General features: G+C 37.7%; 1 protein-coding gene across 1 annotated transcript in view; it reads right to left on the bottom strand.

The window, feature by feature from the left end:
* The window catches only part of NEK9 (NIMA related kinase 9), a 37505-nt gene that overhangs the window by 3036 nt on the left and 13556 nt on the right, over positions 1-20913 (bottom strand). Inside the window, 16 exon segments of the mRNA XM_027844675.1 lie at positions 277-486; positions 1244-1405; positions 2020-2219; positions 3273-3332; positions 4246-4416; positions 6868-6934; positions 6936-7030; positions 7708-7816; positions 8778-8933; positions 10776-10822; positions 11155-11355; positions 12274-12418; positions 16638-16830; positions 17249-17299; positions 18467-18531; positions 19313-19423. Of these exon segments, the coding sequence (XP_027700476.1) occupies positions 277-486; positions 1244-1405; positions 2020-2219; positions 3273-3332; positions 4246-4416; positions 6868-6934; positions 6936-7030; positions 7708-7816; positions 8778-8933; positions 10776-10822; positions 11155-11355; positions 12274-12418; positions 16638-16830; positions 17249-17299; positions 18467-18531; positions 19313-19423 (2043 nt within the window).

The raw sequence follows: 20913 nt of genomic DNA, 5'->3' as shown, positions 1-20913 counted from the left end.
ACTTAGAAGTTATGGAAGTTCTATAGACAGAACATGGAAGTTATGGGAAAGTGCCTCAAAAGAAACCTGTTTATTGAGATCCCCGGTGTTTTGAAAGATTAGTGAGTATCAATAATGGTACGCCCTTCAATAATCTGAAAGTCACTCAGAAAAGATGAAAAACCCAGCCACATACATCATCACTTCCTTACAACCGGGGCACATAGGAGGATCATCTGATTGCTGAGGCCTCAAAGTAGGCACAGAAATTACCTATACCTCATCAAATATTCTTACCTTCTGCACTCCTTCTGTCTCTTTGTTGAGCCTTTGGAGTTGGGTCCAAATCTTGAGATTTTCCTGCTGCAGTCTCTGCTGTTCAGCCAAACACTTTAACACCAGACCTTCCAGCCGGTCCACCTCCACCTGCAGGCTGCTACAAACACAGGCAGCACCCAATGGTGCTCCCTTTCCAGCACATCCTAGTGCTGGATTAAGCCGGGGGAGCTACAGAAGCAAGGAATGAAACAGGAAATCTAATATTACCTTCTCATGCTTAGCTCACATAATTCCCTTTTTAAAAAATAAACAAACATGAAACTATCTCATCTTCCTCTAAATGAACTTAACAGATTATGCCGTAAGTTACAGGATTAAAGCTTCTATGTAAGAAGAACTTCAGGAAGCAATGGGAGATGAACAGAGAACTTGGTTGTGCCACATCATCTTCTAACTTAGTTGCTCTTACTTTAAGCACCTCCGATCCCTATCCAATAATGAGAAGTAACAATGACTGGCCTTCAAACAAGCTTTCTAAGTACACCGAGATGTTGTCTGAAATGCTAAAGTTAGATGGGACAAATCTTTTTGGCTGCATCATAAGCATGGAGGCTGCAGAACCTCCAAATGTAATATCTATGAGACAATTCTGGTCATACTTTAAGATGTCAGCAAACAGTATTGCTAAAGAACTCAATTACTGAAACCTTGGAATTTTAGGCTACATCATGCTTCCCATGACTGATAAACAAATATTAAATGATGACAAAGATGGGTTTTATGTTGGTACTTCTGAATCTGCTAAGATAACTTACCATTAAAAGCCATTAGCATTTGCTCTAAGTAATGGTTTTAGGAGTTATTGAATGAGAAATATAGAATGTGCTAAACTGCTATGGGGCAGTGAAGGCATACAGTCAGAATTTAAGGGGAGAATGTAGTCACTGTTTATCAAGTTGCAACTCAAATAAAAAAGCTTCATTACCCAGGTTTCTCTTGTAGACCTGCGTTCTGCAGGTGCTTCAGAGGCCACTTTGAGTCCTTGCAGCTCCTCGTAGGGCAGGGTATCTTTCTCAGGCTCTGAAAAAGCTGCACTCAGGGGTGAGGGGCTATCAGGCATGGGGATGAACTCTGCATTTTCCAATTCCTAGGTATCAAGAAAAGTATCTTAGTTGGTCTGCTGTCAACAGCCCATTTCTTCCAACATTCTCTTCTCCCTTAGCTATTTACTTTCTATCTGCCCCCTCTAGTGGTACGAGATAGTCATGGTTATTAGTTGTACTTCATCCGTCAAACCTTTCTATCCTTAATAGGACAAGCAGTGATGGACAGTCAAACCCGCTCCTGAGAACAGGGTGATGTAATGTTAGGAATCTGGTCTTTTACATCTTTCTCATCACTATGCAAGTTCACTCAGGTCTGGAAACTCATTTACTCTGGCAACAGTAGAGAGAAAGCATCCAACTGACAGAAGATGAGGCTATATGTGCTCTATGTTGCTCTTACTTTCAACTTTCAGAAGAATAGCCTAGACTAATAAAAACAAGTCACACGTCTTCATATTTAGATATCCTTTAGGCAAGGAAGAAATGCCAGAGGGGAGGTTTACCATTTAGAAAGAAATCAGAAAGAGTAACTTGCTATAAAACAATTGAATGATACATGACTAGTCCTGGAAGGCTGTAACAGTGTCTTTCTCAGGTGTTTGTAGGAGATCCAAACTTTAATACAAGCAACATATTCTTCCACTAAAGCAATTACCTTGCGCAGCCAGCCGGGGCAGGAACTGTTGCCCACACTGCTGATTCCCATGGCCTCAGTTGGACTGATTAAATCCCCCATTCCTCGGTCTGCCTCCATTGTTCCCCGGAAGCCTCCACTTGGATCAGGGGTCTCAGATTCCGGTTGGCTCTCCTCCTCTTCTCCTCCGCCCCCTCCCCCTTGGGTGGAGTTCTGAGCCACTGACAACAGAAGACACAGAAAGAGGGGGTTTTCTTTGCTATCTGAAATGGAGAACTGTCCTCCTAGGGAATCCACTTAACACTGGAAAAGGATTGTTAAGAAACAAGCTACATACCTCTGATGAAATGGCAATCAGTAAATAAATGGTTAGCAGGTAGATGAGACATCCTTTTACTGAATGTTTCTTTAAAAAAGTTATTGTTCATCCAATGTCTACATGAAGATTCATTTCTCCTCTATTTTAAAAACCTGCTTATATTCTGGTGCTCAAAAGTAATCTAAATGTTCCCTTTAAAGTATCAGCCTCTAAATAAACAGAATTCCCCTTTTCTATCATTAATAGCTTACTCCATGGCCCCTTCTCCATCTCAAAAAATCTGTTAAAACCATGTCCTATTCTAATAACAACTGCATTTCTGCCTTTCTCTGAATCCTGTCACTGTTCTTCATGTGGTCTAAAGAGCTGAACTGAATATCTCCTAAGGGGGGGTACTACGACAAGTAGAAATCAAAAGGAACAAAAAACGGTTTCTTGGCACAGTATCAAATAAAGAAGAAATAAGGATAAAGCAGTTCAAAAGAAGCTATCAAATAGCACTGGCCTGAATTTCCCAGGCGTATTTTGGGTTTAGCTGGATTTTTCATTAGAAGAACCGATTTTGAAGATGTTCCTATAAACTAAAAATTCTTTCAGGGTCTATCAGAAGAAAGGATAGCGAGAATCTGGAATACTTAGACTAGGAAGGAAAGGGACAGAATATACTTCATTCATTCTTCACATAGCAATGCTGGATGGGTCACTGAAGCTACTTGATAAGCAGAAGCAGAGCTGAATTTTTCTACCAAGCTAGGAATACTAAACCTTCCACAATAAATACAATGTAGCTATGAAGTCAATCATTCTTTGATTCTTCTCAGCTACCAACCACACTCGCCACCTCCCAATGAATCCAATTCCCCATTTTCTTGTGAATGACAGAGAATACCTAGAAGATCCTTTCACAAAGATGTACCCCTCAGGAAATAATTACTGCCTAAAGTTTGTTACTCACCAGTTCCTATCGACAAGCCACTGCTATTGGAACGGATGGTCTTAGAATTCAGCACTTTCTCTGAGAAAAAGAATTTTTTTTTGTAAGATATATATATATATATATATATATATATATATTATGTGTGTATATATGTAAATGTTTATGTGTATCTATATATGTATATCTATATCTGAAGATAATAAGACTGAAAAAAAAAGACTAAAAGTTGAAGAAGTTATCTAGAGCCCTCAAATCTACATCTCTAACTTCAGATTGCTTTATGTAATTTGTTTGTTTGTTTTAGGAGGGGTAGTTAGGAGTAGTTTCTAATATTTTTTCTAAAGAGGCTTAAAATAACAAACCAGCAGATCCTGACACTGGTTTTTGTAGCTACTACCAAATGTTTTTTATACAGAAAGCAGCTTACTACCATCTCAAGTTTCTTTTTAATTTAATTTGTTAAATTAGAGAATATAAACAGATCACATATTGAATAATGAACCACTTCTAAAAACATAGGAGAAATGCGTCAGAGGAGGTCTGGGACCAAAGGTGTCATGTGGGAGAAAGGTCAAGTGGAAGCAGGTCACCAAGTCAGGAAATGGAAAGGTCCCATCCCCACTGAGGGCTCTGGGAGTTTCAAACTTACATTATGTGGTTTTTTTTTTAAGCTTCAGAGAATATGCTCTTAAACGTTTTTAAAAATGGTATTTTTTAAATACAATAAACACATCCCAATATATACCTCCCCCCACCAAAGTATATTTCCTAAAAAATGGCTGAGAAAAAACTGCCTAAAAGAGTACAATGAGCATACCATATTAAAAGAAGTAACCACTAATAGCCCTATCTCTTCCTCAGGACAACCTTCTTATTTGGAAAGTGGACATGCAGCAATGACCCCTTAAAGATGGATGGTTTGCCCTGCCAGACGCATCCCTATGTCCCTGTTCCATTTATGTCTCATTTTTCACATGTATCAAACCCTTACCAACAATGAGAATGGTGTGCCAGCCACGGCAAGACAGATCTGGGATGTGATGTAGAGATCCAAAAATAGGCCGAGGCCACGAGGTACATATATCAGAGCCATGAGGTCTCTCTGTGGGAGTCATTGCTAAGCGGCCGTTCCCACCATTTCCCCAAGCAAAAATGTGGTTATCTGGAAGAAAAAAATGTGTAAGAAAAGAGAGATTAAACAAGCTACCAACCTCTACCCCTGGTTCCTCATTCTTCTTCTTCTTCTTCTTCTTCTTTTTTTTTAAATCTTTACAGTTATCCCTTCTACATCTCAGGGGTTAGGAGCAGGGAACCCCCCCCAATCACTTCCCCTCCCACCAGCAATCTAGAAAATCCAAGTAAGTTGGCCCTCCCTTTGCACCAGAGAAGAAGTCTGAAATTATGGTATTAAAATATAAAATATGTTGATATTATACAATACTATACCTATATTTTATCCACTAAACTTTATAAATTTTTTTTTGTTGAAATTTTTATGTTTCTAAACTTTTTCTGTGTCATCTATGGGTCTTCACGTGTTGTCTGTGGCTTCCACAAAACTCCCCCAAAACTCCCATTTAATTTCTTATGACAATCCAAGATATATCAAAACCGCAATTGGGAAAATCACAATGTGGAAAATCACAATGTGGAAGGGATAACTGTATTTGTATCTCTTTACCTCTACTTTCTTCAGAAATACTTTTCTTTAGGTTTGCTTTCTTTCTTTTTCTACCTTCACCGTTATTACTTTTTCAGTAACTCCTATAAGCTATCTTGTTTTGCGACATTTTCCATTTACACAATTGGGTTCCTCATTTTTCATCTGTCCTGCTAGAGCTCTCTCAGAACTAAACAAAGGAAAGCTTCTTTCTTTTCTTAATGAATTTTTTTTAAATTAGGAAACATTTATTTTTTTCTCCCTCTCACTTCCCCTAAGTCAGTCAATAGGCATTTATTAAGCATCTATTATGGGCCAGGCATCATCCTCAAGCACTGGTGATACAAAAAAGGGAAAAAGACACCCAAAACAAGCAAAACCCCAAATCCTAATAACATACATGCATAGTTAACAAAACAAATTCCCACACTGGTCATGTACAAAAATGTCTCAATTTTGCTTACTGAGTCCATCACTTCTCTCTCAGGAGGCGGGTAGCATGCTTCATCATTGATCCTCTGGAATCATGACTGAGCATGGCACTTATCAATGTTCTTATGTTGGAAATTTTTTTCCCCCTAAAAACACTATCTAGTGTATGACAAAAAACTTCCAGAAATAGTCACAAAGAGAGAGATGCCAAGTTGGAAAATGCTGCTCTACATTCTCTAATTCTGGGAGTACATACCAATTGAGAGGCAAAATCATATGTCGAAATCCTGTCTAAAAATATCAGTGGATCAAAGAGAAAATCTTAACCAAAACTCTTTGCACTGGGTTTGTGTTTTACTACTGCTCATTTCTCTTGCTCCTCAACTGTGCCCTCTGAATAATCTCAGTTTCTCTAGGGCATCCTCAAAAAAGTCCTCCAAGGTTGCTTCTTAAATATTCCCAAATCTAACCCTTTTGAATCAGTATGAAATATTTTCATTCAGAAGTCTGTTCATCCATTAAAGCCCTACTTATTTGGAATGTTGCCATCTATAACCCTCAACTGAAAAGAATGGCCACAAATCCAGAAGCAATTAAAGATCATAAATTGCAACAAATGCAAAGAAATGCAAAGACCAGACAATTAAAAAGCTTGCAATGTGATCTGTTTAGCAACTGGAAGAAGTGGCTAGGAAGTCAAAAGCAGCAGGAAAAGTAGAGAGAAGATATTAAGTTAAAAGGAAAAAGTAAAGTGGAAGAAAAAGAAGGGAAGAGAATACAGGACAACACAAGGTCAATGGTTAGACGCATTAACAATGGGAAGAAGTGCCTGCAGAAAACACCTATAGAGGGGAGAGGGAAGAAAAAACAACTAGAACCAAAGGGTGTTCTGAGGGAATCTAGTGTAAAGACAAGCAATTCTCCACACTCAACAGGGCCTAAGTGCACCTAATGCATTATATACAGGTGGCCATAGCCATTCAAGGTTAAGTTGGTTTCAGTATGCTAAAAGCCTAACTTGATGCCTCAGCAAGGGGTGAAAATGACACTGGATTCTTACAGGGAGGCCAATGAGACAAAAGCTTGAGTCAGTCTGCTGAGTTGGAAATGCTATGTACATAGACGAAACTCCAAGAAGCAGCCTAGGGAAGCCTGGAGGCGCTCCTCACTAGACAGACCACCAGGTGAGGAAGTTTTCAGCCATACCAACTCAAGAAGACCGGCACCTAAGGCATATAAAGGTTGCAACATATATTTGGTGGAGGAAGTTCCCACACCAATGAAATTACAGATTCTTTAACTATACTTTGTTGATTAAGTCAAGGAAGTATATTATAATAAGTTTAGAAAGATAGCCATCAAAAATAAAAGTTGCAATAACATGCCTATTACATTTTACAAAGATAAGTGAGGAGTCAAAAAACCAAAAAAAAACCTCACTGTTCAAATAACCTAACAATCAGGGCAAAGATATCAAATAATCTCTTGGAATTAAGTATATGCCACAATATCTATACTTACCATCAGTAGCAGCGATGGTAAATTCATCACCACAAGACACTCTGATCACCTGCTTCCCCCCCAAGGGGTCCCCCCAACAGGTTAATTCCCAGGCGCTTCTTATAATTCCCCACTCCAAGTTGGCCACACTTGTTGCAACCAAAGGTCAACAGGCGACCCCGTTCTAAGAGGAAAGCAACACAACATGGTCAGCGTATAAATGCTAAAATGAAGACTGTGCAGAGTTCAGTGGTCTATTTTCTGGTTTTTCAACATGAGAAATATAGAAACAGCTACATTATTCTGAACCTTAAACCTCAGACAGTTAAGTTATACAAATATTGAGACAACTTAGAGAAGGTGATAAAATGAGCCTCCCAATGTTGTATTTTTAAAGACTGGAACTTTCTAGAGCAGGAGTTCTTAACCTGGGGTCCATGAACTTGTTTTTTAAAAATATTTTCATAATTGTATTTCAATATAATTGACTTCCCATGTAATACTGTGTATTTTATTTTATGAATTTAAAAACATTCTGAGAAAGGGTCCATAGGGTTCCCCAGAGAACCAAAGAGTGACACCAAAAGCATTAAGAACTCATTCAGTAGCAACTGCAGGAAATGCAAAACCACTACCACAACCAAGGAAGAGATGGTGTCTGGAAGAATAAATATGGATCCTTCATTAAGAGACGTATATGAGGTAAATGGATCCTCATCAAAAAACACCTAAGTGCATACGACACTGTACTAAATCTAGTGATACGGACATAAAAGTAGGCAAGTTTACATGGTATTGACAAGTACTTCTGGTGAAGGTGAGGGATCCTTGCAAATGATACAGATTGGAAAGTCATCTCACCATCAATAGCTGCAGTGTGAGTCTTGCCTGGGGCAATGGTTCGGATCTTGTAAAATGACAATTGCTTGGCCAAAGTAAATGAAGTTGTGTAGGGAACTTCATGGTAAGCCTGAAACAAGAGTTTTATAAAACATAAGCCAACGACCTAGGGAGAAAGAAGGGGGATTACATATACCAGAAGACAGAAGACTAAATAGTATTTATCAATGGCCTTCAAGCAGATGAAGTTATTACAAGGTAGACAATAGCTAGTTATCATCTATCTCTGATGGAGGCAAAAAGAGAAATAGGCTTAAACTGAGGTCAGAGAATTTAACGGGGCTATTGAACGATAACAGCAGCTGGCACTGATACAGGGCTTTAAGGTTTATAAAATGCTTCACAATTATTATTTCATTTGATTTTAATTGGCCCTTTGGTATAGGTATACTGTATACCTAGGTATAATGTAGATGGGATAAAATCCCCCTCACAGGAGATATTTAAAAAGAGAACCACCAGCTTATAGCTAGGATGTGTAACTAGTACAGTCTTACAAGAAACTCTTGAGCTCCCTCTCAGATCTACAATCTAAAAGCTATTATTTCAATATTTTAGAAAGTCCTCAAGACCTATTATTAACGAAACAAACAGTGGGCCATAGAGCTGCTGAAGACTAACCCAAATTCTTAAGAAAATGTCATTAACTAAACCCTGAGAAGATATATGTACAAAGATAAGCAGGTCAAAACATTGCAGGCCAGCAATGATTAGACAAGCTTGAGTTAGAGATCTAATTTAATTCCCAGTTTAATTTTTCGGTGATCTGACCTAGTAAAAAGAAGGAGCAGCACTTTCTGGGCATAAATCTTATAAGTGCAACATCAAAATATTTCTTTTTATAATTCTGATATATCTGTCCCTGGTTCAGAAAAAAGGAAGAACTTGAATTTCTTCACTTGATATAGGGGAGGTTTTGCCTCATCTCTTGTAACTCTAATTGTCTAGTTATAAATTACAGAAATTCTAAAGAAATTCCGACCTAGAGAAGTTGTGACACTGTAGATAAGATGGTGATGAGCAGCACTCACGTCGTGGTTGATGATGCCAGACATGCATTGGTTCAGGCCCAGTTTGTTGAATTCGTTGAGTCCACATGCCAGCACTTTGCCTGACTGTGTTAGAAGAAACGTTCCATCACAGCTGCACTGAACTGAGACAATAATCAAGGCCTTAGGCACATCTACCTACATGAACAAATCAGAAAAATCCCAAGTATACATGAATTAATTTAACTATGTAATGAAACTTCAAACTGCCTCAAACTCACTCTGGTGCAGCTACCGGAAAGAAATGATGGTACTATTTCTCCTCAGATCTGTTTTGTAGTTTATTAGCTACTATTTTTTAACAAAGAGCCCAAATTCTAAAATATAAATCAAAGAGGTTGACAGTTTAATTGAATTAGACCATTACTAAGCCTACTGCTATTAAGTGTCTTTTGCAGGTGTTACAACAGCTCTGGGATGATATGGGATGATTCTATGCTTTCTCCCCTTGACCTGAATAAGAATTTAGAAACAACATAATAGGTCTACAGATAATTTATGTTACTTTACAGAATCCAAATTTAGTCATTTTACAAGCAAGATGACAGATAAAGAGAAAATAACATAGCCCCTGTTTTCCTGTACTCAAATCACTCCACATGGAATAGTATCCTTTAGCAGCTCTGGAATGGTAGAAACATACCGGACAATACAAAATGGATGGACATGAAAACCCCAGACCTCAACAAAACAAAAGCTCAGAATCACAGTCCTACTCTTGAATGCATAAAAATGGGGAAGAAATGATTAAAGAATAATGATGTAACCAGTCGTACAGAACACTAGGGTGGTCCCACCAGAGTGCAAAATCCTGTGGTTGGCTCCTTTAAATTCAAGGAACACAGTGATGACTGCCCATTTCATGAGTACTCTGAAGTGACTCCTTCTCATCCCTCTCTGGAATTTATGACTGTCTGCAAGAATGATAATGTACTACTATGGGGCAGGAGTACAGTGGAAGGCTCAATCAACAAATATTATTAAGCACCTACTATGTGCCAAGTATTGTGCTAGGCACTGGGGCCAGAAGTATGAAGAATAAAAAGATTTTTACTAGCAATGAGCTTAAAATAGCTTCTCTAATAGAGAAGACAAGTACATCTATATATGTGATGGCCAGTGCAGAGATGGGAGATGGGGTGTTGTAAGTGAGCAACAGAGAGAAGGCTAGTTTGGATGGATCACAGAGTATGGGAGGGAGAGTAATATGCAATGAGGCTGTAAAGACAGGTTGGGGTTAGATAGTACGGGGGTTTAAAAGCTAAAGAAGAGTTTGTATTTTATTCCAGAATTAATAGGAAGCCACTGGAGTTGGCTGAGAAGGGATGTCACATTGTCAGATTTGTGTTTAAGGAAAATCACTTTGGTAGCAGCATGCAGAAGATGCTGGAGTGGTGAGAGACTAAAAGGAAAATAAATTAGATGCTGTTGTAATAATCTAAATGAGAAGTTATAAGGGTCTGAATTAAGGTGGTAGCCGAGTACATGCAGAAAAAGGGTCAGATGTGAGACATGTTATAAAAAGCAGAAACAGTAGGGTTTGGCAACTTATTAAATATATAGGATAAGGGAGGGTGAGGAGTTGAGGACAATGCTGAGATTACACTCAGACACTTGAATGATATCAAAAGAAACAAGGAAGTATGGACAAGGGGAGGGTTTGGGGGAAAGATAAAAGTTGAGCTTTAGGTATACTGAGTTTAAAACGTCTCTGAGATATCCAGTAAGACTGAAACTGGGGGGAGAATGATGACTAATATATAGATCTGGGAGTCATCTCCATAAAAACAACAGTTAAACCCATAGGAACTAATGAAGTTACCAACACAGAGAATATACTGGGGGAGGGGAAAAAGAACCAGAACAGAACCGTGGGGAATATCCACATGATAAACTAGCAAAGGAGTTAGGGAGAGAAGTCAGATTACTGGAATCTGTGATTTAGATAAGATTTTCAGAAAAAGCCGATATAAATTTTACCTTCTGTGGTGTGTAATAATCTTCTTCTGAATCCAAACCCAGTCGTCCTATAACAAAGAAAAAATAGAAGAAAACAAAATTAGTCAAAACACAGGCCCAATGAAAGTTTTCTACAGAAATTTCCTCTATAGAACGAACTGATTTCTCAAAGAGGTTGGTTGGATGGAATAGTTTATTTGTTAGACTCCGAGGTTTTAAAAGCATAAGGAGTGATAGGGATTCCAGGCACCACAAACTGAATAAAATTTCCAAAGACCATCCAGGGATAACCTTCATCCCACACAGTTCTAATACAACTAGTCCAAAAGAGGACATCAAGCAAGCTTAAAGTCAGGTTACATATACATGCACAAGTGGCTACAGCCACAGCTCTACCTACCGTATTCTCCACAGCCCCATGAATAGACTTCTTTATTTCGTGTCAGAACTGCCACGTGATTATCTCCACAGGAGACCTGCTCCACTGGATTGTTAAGGAAGAAGTCTACCTGCATGGGCTCTAGTACCTCAGGCCCGGCAACCTTGTCTACACCCATGCAACCATAATAATCTGATCCAAAGGCATAAAGCTGACCTTCATCTGCCAAAGGAAGAAAAGGAAAAGGCATCAGTGTTCTAAATTCCTTTGCCTTACCAGGAAGCAAGGCAGGGCTCGAATGAGAAGAGCTGGTCAATTATCGAAATCCAAGAACGTGAGAGCTGAAGGAGGCCTTAGAAAGATCATATTGTCTGACCTCCCCATTTGACAAATGAGGACTGTGCAACTCAAAGAAGGGAAAAGAACCTCAGTGTGTTTAAGGGCTACTATCTGTTTAAAGGATGACAAGAGATGATAAACAGAATAAGACATATAGAATATCACTATTTTTAAAATTATAAAAAAATAATAGTCAATTATAAGACAATTATATTAGGGCCTCACACTACAGATAAGAAAACAGAGGCACTAAAGGTTAATATAAAGAAAGCAAAAATCATAAAAGTAGTTAGTGACAAAGCTATAAACGTAACTCAGTTTTTTTGATTCTGCTCTACTTGGGATTATCATAATCTTAAAAAACAAACTGGATTATATTTCTGAACAGAAAGTTTCTACCTGAAAAGCTCTGTGAAAGGGGACTTTTTAGGCTAAAATTCCACCACTTTTTTCACTCCTTCACTAGGTGGCAGAAAGTGAACAAAATACCCTGATGCTATTCATTCTATACCAGTAATCTCCATACCTTTCCTATTCACTGTATAATGCACACATTCCTATTCAAACCATACAACTCAACATAGACTGTGTCCTCACTTAATGCTTTTTATATGTCTACATATGTCCTCTGTGTCTATTTACATAGCTGCTAACTAAAGGGTAGTTAACTCCTAGACGGTACTCTAACAAAACCCATGCAGAATTTAGCACAGTACTACAAAGGTACATGAGAAATGCTGTTGGAAAACAATGATGACGATGCCAATGACAAAGAAAAAGAATAGTGATGCTGTGTCTTACCTGTGACACATACAGTAAAGTCATCTCCGCAAGACACCTGATGGATAGCTTTGCCTTGCAACTTTTCTACATGCTTTGGCTGTCGATAGGAAGCTTTGTCTCCGTGGCCCAGTTGCCCATGAAGTTTGGTGCCCCCTTGCATATTCTATAACACACATACACACACACAAATCTTGTGAGGCTTAAGTTTGGTATCTTTAGCCCTGACTTAAGAAAATTTTGGAAAAAAATAGGAAGAACCAGATACTTATAAACTTAAAAGAGAGTAAGAGGTAAAAACCCTTTTATGTTAGTATAAACTCCTACCAAAGGGTCAAGACAGAGGTTTTAAAACAACCCCTAGCTACTTGCTGTTAATAAGCCTGAAGAAGCCAATGTCTCAATCAATCAATAAATCAATCAATCAACATTTACTAAGCACCTACTACGTGATAGGCACTGTGCTAAGCTCTGGGGATATGAAAAGAGGCAAAAGACAGTCCTTCCCCTCAAGGAGCTTACAATTTAATGGGGGAGACAATATAGAAACAAATATATACAAAGCAAAGTATAAACAGGATAAATAGGAAATAATTAACAGAGGAAGGCACTAGAATTAAGAAGGGTCAGGAAAAGTTTCCTATAGAAGGTTTAACTAGGGCTTGAAGGAAGCAAGGGAAGCCAGGGGGCAGTAATAAGAAAGGAGAGCATTCCAGGCATGGGGGCCAGCCAGAGAAAACGTCAGAACTGAGAGATGGAGCATTTCACGTGTCAAACAGTCAGGAGACCAGTGTCACTGGATCGAAGAGTACATGGAAGGAAATAAGATATAAAAAGACTGTAAAGGTAGGAGGGGACTATGTTATAAAGCATTCTGTATTTGATCCCGGAGGTGACAGGGAGCCACTGAAGTTTATTAAATAGGAAATGACATGGTCAGACCTGTGCTTTAGGAAAATCATTTCAGTGGCCAAATGGAGGATGGACTGGAATGAGGAGAGACTTGAGGCAGGCGGACCCATTAGTAGGCAATCACAATAATACAGGTATGAGGTGATGAGGTTGTGTACTAAAGTGGTGGCAGTGTAAGAGGAGAGAAGGGGGCCTATTGCAGAGGTGAAATCAACAGGTCTTGGCAAGACTGGATGTGGGGGGGGTTAAGAAATAGGGAGAAATACAGGATGACTAATAAGTTGCCAGCCTTGTGGTACTGAGAAGATGGTGGTGCCCTCTAAAGTAATAAGGGAAGGGGTAGGGGTGGGGGTGAGGATGGAGAGGAGAATAGGGAAGGAGGGCTTTTAGTAGGACAACAAATGAGTTCCATTGATGTTCAATTAAAAATGTCTGGATATCCAATTCAAGATATCTGAAAGGCAGATGGAGACAAGAGATTGGAGGTCAGCAGAAAGGCTAGGGAAGGATAGGTACAGTTATCCCTTTCACGTAACGGTGGTTAAGGGTGCAGTGCCCCTGTGATCTGGAAAATCTGGGTAAAATTTTTTGGCCCTCCCTTCATGCCAGAGAAGTCTGAATTTTTTCTTTTTCTTTTATGGGCTGATTATAATATTAAAAAATAAAATTTGTTGATATTATATAATACCATACATATATTTTATGTATTTTTGAGGTTCTAAACTTTTTCTGTCATCTGCTGACCTTCGTGTGTCATCTGCAGCTTCCACAAGACTCCCTCAAAATTCCCATTTAATTTCTTATGCCAACCTGTGATATGTCGAAGCAGGAAAGCCTTGATGTGGAAGGTATAATTGTAGATTTGATAATCTACCTATCAGCAAAGAGATGATAATTACATCCATGGGATCTGATGAGATCACCAAGTCTTCAGCCCCTCATTATCATTTCCAAGGCAAGAAGCTAAAAAATGCACTATAGATGATGAGAGAAAAACACTCTTGTTTTAGAAATTATAAAACCTCAGAGTTGGAAGACACCTCTTGGGCTCTCTAGACAAACTTATACTTGAAAAAGAACTCCCCCTACAACAGAGCCAGTAAGTGGTCAGGCAGCCTTTATCTGACTGTCTCTAGTAAGAAGAAACCCACTGTCTTCTGAAGTCCGAAGTCATGCATTCACTAACATTTCCTCATATAGTCTAAACAGCCTCTTTGTAACCTCTCCTCATTGTTCCTAGTTCTATAGCCTGGGGCTAAGCAGAACAAGTAGATTCTCTGCTAATTTCTAGTTCCTGATCTTGGGTTTTCTAGATACCGAAAATCATGTTTTGTGTGAAGAAGTTTTAAAAAACAACTGCCAATGCTTATTCCCTTAATTTCTTTTTTATGTTCTGTTGCTAAGATTTCTAAAACTATACCACACAGTGTACTGAATTCCCTATTTAATGCCTACTTTTAATAGGAAGAGTACTCTTCCTCCACTGTTAGCTTGTGGTTTCAAATACATGCTTTAAAATCATTATGATGAACAAGAATTTTCTATACCTATAATTTTAATTATTTTAGCTTGAACATTAAGTTTAATCAAAAAGCTTTCTCTGTAGCTAATGATATGATCAAGTAGTCTTCATTTTTCTTATTGACTAGATTGGCAGTTGGCAGTTTAATAGCAGGAAAACAATCCTTTAACTGCATTTATATATCGTAGTTAGTCATGATGGATAATTTTTGAGCTGTAGTCTCTTTCTGTGTTTTTATTTAGTATTTTTGTGTTGATACTCAGTAGTGATATTAGTCTGTGGTTTTCTTTCTTAGCTTCACCTTCATTAGGTTAAGGGCACAACACCATCAAATACAGTAAGTTCATTAACTTGAGAGTCCTCAGCATTGTCAAATGGCTCAACATCAGAAACGGAAATGATTTTATCAATGGAAATGACATTAAAGAAGAGACATTACCATTTGCTTTACTGCTGCAACCTAAAGACCATGGGCCCTTTCCATCTGACTTGTAGCTGAAACCTTCCATATGAGTTGTCTCCCCTTTTAGAATGAGAGCCCTCTGAGAAAAGGGACTGCCTTATTTTTCTATTTATATCCCCAGCCCTTAGCACAGTGCTTTGAACAAAGTGCTTCATCAATGCTTTTTTCATTCATTCATCCATGGAGGCTTGTTTGGCAGAAATTCACTTGTGAAATCTGTCCAGGGTTGGAATCTTATTGCCTGGCAGTTCTTTAATGGTCTGTCTGATAACTTCTTCTGAGACTGGGCTTCTTAGACTGTTCACTTCTTATGTTAATTTGGAATTTTAGATTTTTAAAGATTATTTCTTTTTTTAATTTTTTTTTAAGATTCTCAAATTTATTAGCACAGATTTCAATATCGGATCATTTTTTTTTTGTTCTTGTTATTTTTCCTCCTTGGGCTCTTTCTCATTTCTAATTTTCATGATTTGGGTTTGTATTTTTAAAAAATTAGACTTAATTGTTAAGCAGGTTTTTTGTGTCTTTTCATAAACCAACTCTTGGGTTTATTTATTTATTAAATGTTTTCTTACTTTCAATTGTATTGATATATACTCTGATCTTGGATACTACTCTTTTTTGGTTTTCTTTTGTTTATGCTTTTTTCACTAAGTTTTTTAGGTACAGACTTCCTTAATTTTTTCTCTTTCTAATAATAAAGGTATTCAGTGCTTCATGACTGTGCTTCTAAGATTATTATTTAGTATATCTATTGTCACTATTAGGTGTAATTTACTATTGTTTTTATAATTTCCTTTTACTCAGTCAACTAATAACACTTATTAAAAAACATTTTCACAAGAGCCCTTTCCATTCCTACCTCCTTTCTCCCAAATACTGTTTCTCTAATACTCTTCTGAAACCTTTACTGATTTATCCAGTACAATCTTCTGAGGGTTCTCACATTTTTAAAGTAACCACTTCATTCTGGTTGTTTTAATTACTTGTTGATTTTGCTAAGGGGGACTATTTATTATTCCTGGAAACTCTTAACACATACTTTACAATTTCACCCACAGCTTCAATAAAACATGGGTTCTGTTCTTTGCCAGTAAATAATTGCAGGGAACCAAGTGTATAATAAGATTAATGTCCAGTCCCTTGCAGGTTAATTTTCTTGAGCCCTTTCTTCAGTGCTAATCATTTGGTTAAAAAAAAAAAAACCTACCACCAGTCTCAAAGTGTGGTCAGGAGGCTACCTCTCTGATGAATATCTGCAACTTCTCAGTCCACAATGATAGAACCTCCCTTTAAAAGGCATAGTCTCCCTCAATTCATGCCCAGTCTCTCTCTAGTCTTCCTTAATCACTCAAATTTTCAGAATTTCTGATTTCTAATTCTAGGACCCCATAACAAAGGTCTTTCCAACAAGATACTAGGGCACGTTTTGTCCAGATGATATCTCTACTTAGCATGCCAGACTAGAGAAGAGTTTCTCTCACTTACCACCCAGGTGTATAACTCCTTCTCCACTGTCACCACAGCAAAGTGGGTATTGCCTGCACACACCTGCCGGGCACTACATCCACTCTTGATGACATCTAGCTTCTGGGGAGTGGATTTTCCACCTCCCCAAACATAAACCTCACTTGTCCGTGATGTTACCACTGCAATGGGAGTCTCATTCACAGTACTTGACCTGCACAAAAAACCCACAAAACATGGACTCACTTAACACAACTAAATCAAAATGGAATGCTTCTAGTTTCTTCCCTGAAAAGAACCACTGACTATGGGTATTTGAGGATGTGGCAGTTTTCTTCCTATCAATACATTACAATCTTAATCCTTGGTTACAGCATACTTGATGATTTTAGCAATGCAGCTTTGTAACAGTTTGGCCAAGGTATCTCACTTTAGTAATACCCACTCTCATATAGGATTTTGACCACCTATACTACGTTCCTTGTCACAAAAGAATGTCAGAAGGTTAAGCTAATGAGATCTCCTGGCAAAAAGCAAAAAACAAATGACATCAGACTAAGCACAGACCAGAGAGGTGGTGAAGGCAAATTAGCCTACTTCATAAGATTCTCTACTAAATGTGGTACAGTTACCTTGGTCTCTTTGTTGGCCCATTAAGCAGTGTGACTTTTTCCTCCATTTCCCTGCCAGGAGAAAGGTAAAAACACATCAAACAATAAGATGACAACATTTACTTTGTGATAACACCCTTTACAGACATTGTTGGATTCCTACTTTACCAGAAGATTATAGCTTCAGAGATGGAAAAGATCTTGGAGGTCATTTACCCCAACTCCTTCATTACACAGATGAGGTAACTGAGTCCTACAGTGATTACATGATTTGCTTAAGGTCATATATGTAAAAAATAGCAGAACCAGTATATGAAACCAGGTCTCTCTGACTTTAAAGCCAGTACTCTTTCCACAGAATCAGGCTGCCTCTATGATTAATCTGAATCCTTTCATAAATCATATAGTCTATGTAAAAGCATAACCTGTTGAACATGGTTAATGAGTTCCACAAAAACAAAATGTAGGTGAAATGACATTACTAGGGTCAATGAATTCCATGGGAATAATGCAATAAATGATATTACTGAATGATCAATTGGACAATATCATCATGTATTTCACAACTTTATGGTAGGATTAGATTAAAAATGTATTAGTGATGTTATTGTGAAATGATGCTGGTCAGAGCAACACTACCTTCCCCCATCACAAAGTTTGACTACTTTTGCTACTGGAGAAGCAGCATGGTATGGCAGATGGGGTGCTAGACCTGTAGTCATGAAGAACTGGGTGCAAATTCCACCTCAGACATGTATTAACTGTGTGGCAAATCACTTAACCTCTCTGTGCCTCAGTTTCTTTATCTGTAAAATAAGAGGTTTGTTCTAAATCTATGACTTTATGAACTTTCCATAGGGTATGCCTTATACTAGTAGATAATGGCCCTGTCATAATTTGCAGCAGAAAACTGAGTTCTCATTCCTTTTGATTCAAAAGTATGAAGTACAGAGCTCTTCCAGATAAAATACTACAGATTTATCAATACACTTTTGGAAAAACATGAGCCAGAGATGTGAAAGACTTTGATTTCCTTCAACCAACCACAGTAGAAATTCTGGTGAGAAACTAAAACTCTAGACATAAGAGATAATCAGGCATAAATCAGAGGATATACATACACACAAATCTTAAACTGAGCATAAGCACTCGAGTGGCTCAGTTAGGCTTCTCTGAGTAGGTTTCTTCCCAATCAATATTTTACAGAAAGGCAGTAGAATGACCTGTTTGCGTATTTACCTCCTGCGCTTACTGAGAAGTGGACAACCCAGAAGTTCATCAGCAGTGGGCCTCTTCTCAGGGTCCTGAGGGAAAAAAAATGAAGAGAGGGTTCGTTTTCAAGGAAGCGCTAGATTCAGTATTTTACTTGCACTTAAGAAGGGCTCAACAATAGTCAAAGGTCATTTGTTAAACACTGACATGTCGGTTTGAAAAGATTCAACACACCAGGCTCAACTTTTCACCAGTTACATCTGTATGTCAATGGTGGTTTACTCGCCTTTGTTAATAATACTCACAGCAAATAAATCAACAATATCAGGAGGCAGTTTGATTTATGTATATTTTGTAAGTAAAATATTTTGTATTCCTGCAGAGCAGCAGATAAGTATTAAAACGTATATTTAAATTGACCCCCCTCAATTCAAAATTTAGAAAAAAAAAGAATGTTAAAATTGTTGTTATATGTAATTGGGGAAAAATAAAATATTAAATAAGATTTTAAAAATAAAATATAAAAAATTATTTTAAAAAATGATAAACTGATCCCCTCAGGAAAACATTACTACTTTTTTTTGATGTGGAAGGGCACAGTACATAAACTGTAATTTCTTCTGTGTACAGGTATGAACATATAGGGCTCAGTGGAAAGTGTGTTTTTTTGTGCAAATACATACAAATATAGGTTATATACACACATAGATATACAACACACACACATATATGTATCTGTATGAATACGTGTGTGCATATCACACACACACACACACACACACACACACACACATAACACTCTCTTGGTTGTTCTTAGCCTCAGTTTGTGGGGATAAGACAGAAGATGACAAACTGAAATCAAGTCACGCTCACCTGATCAAGGCATGAATGAACCATCTGAATCAACTCTAAAGAATACTGGCTGGAATCTACTTCCATGGCACGGATCCCTTGCACAATCTTCACACACAGATTAAGAGGATTCTAGGAGTCAATGATGAATGTGTCATCTTCTGTACAAAAGAACGATGCTACACAGACTGAATTTTTTGATTTTGTCATCTTTTTAAAGAAGTGGTAACAGTTTTATGCCCAATTTTTCTTTTCTTTTCTTACCCAATACCGCTTTTAAGCCACTAGAATGCATTTCTAAGATACCTGGTCAGAGTCAGAGGTATGCTTGACCATTACATGAATGTTGCTAGCTGACCAACATGAGGAACAAAAACCTTACCTAAGGACCTCAAAATCACAATACTGCAACTGAACTAACTAGACACATAAATGAGAAGAAAATCATGACAAGCCAAGGTAGAAGAGTCAAACCAAAAATTCTGGACATGAGGGATAGAAAGCATAACTCAGGATATACCATAATCAGAGCCAAATGAAAAGAGAACACAGAACAACCACGTTTCTTTGCCTCCAGTGGCCCCTTTACCCTGTTAGTGATTTTGTACTTGGTTGTAGTAGGTAAGGCAATGATTCTGGGTAGATAAATATCAAGACTCAACATACAAGAAAGATGTTGAACAAGGGAGATAATGAATTACTAAAGAGGAAATGACTCAAAGTAAAAATGTTAATTCACAAAATAAGACAACTATTGGAATGATGAGATGGTTTTGTCCAAAACAAAGCAAAAATTATAATAGTAGGAATTGGATTTCAGGGCATTATGGTTATTAGGAGACTATTAAGCATGAGAACATATTGTCTTGAACACTAGTAGACAGAAAATTATTTTTTTCTCCTTTCCATAAACACTGATGAAAATGGTTTGAATTTTTCAGTCTCTCCGTGGTTGTTAAAATTTCCACTTAAACTAGGTAGTGAAGCATTAAACGATTTGCTCAGTACCAGGCTAGATCTAAAACCCAGGTCTACAAACTCCAAGTTCCTCATATTAATTATTTGGGCATACTGCTCTCCATGGGGAACTCAAGTCATGGAAAAATAAAGAATTATAATGACTAGTAATTCACTGACTATTGTAGTAATACCATTCAAGTTCATATTTGATATGGATTTTTATACTGGAAACCTCAGTGTTTTTGAGATGCAGTATTTCTTAGTTTACATGTTGTTAAGGGATATAAACAAACAATTCTCAAAAAAAGAACTGCAAACCATTTCACTCTCTTCCAAACACTAATAATAAGAGAAATACCCATTAAAACAACTCTAAGGTTTCATCTCACACTAGACTGGCAATAAGACAATGCTAGAAGGCCAGGAGGAAGATAGGTACATACAGTATACTAATGACAGAGCTTGAGATCCTATTGCCAGGCATATGTCCCAAGAAGGTCCAAAACAGAAAGGACTCACATGTACTAAAATATTAATAGTAACATTTTTTTGTGGTAGGAAACAAAGTAGGTACCCATCAGTTAGGGAATGGCTAAAGTTGTGGTATGTGAATATTGTGTATTACCATTCTGTAAGAAATAATGAATATGAAGAATACAGAG

This window comes from Vombatus ursinus, unplaced genomic scaffold (assembly GCF_900497805.2).
Source record: "Vombatus ursinus unplaced genomic scaffold, bare-nosed wombat genome assembly UNPS02014945.1, whole genome shotgun sequence".
NCBI classification, from domain to species: Eukaryota; Metazoa; Chordata; class Mammalia; order Diprotodontia; family Vombatidae; genus Vombatus; species Vombatus ursinus.
Note: the sequence above shows the minus strand (reverse complement) of the source record. Positions and strands in the feature narration are given on the sequence as shown.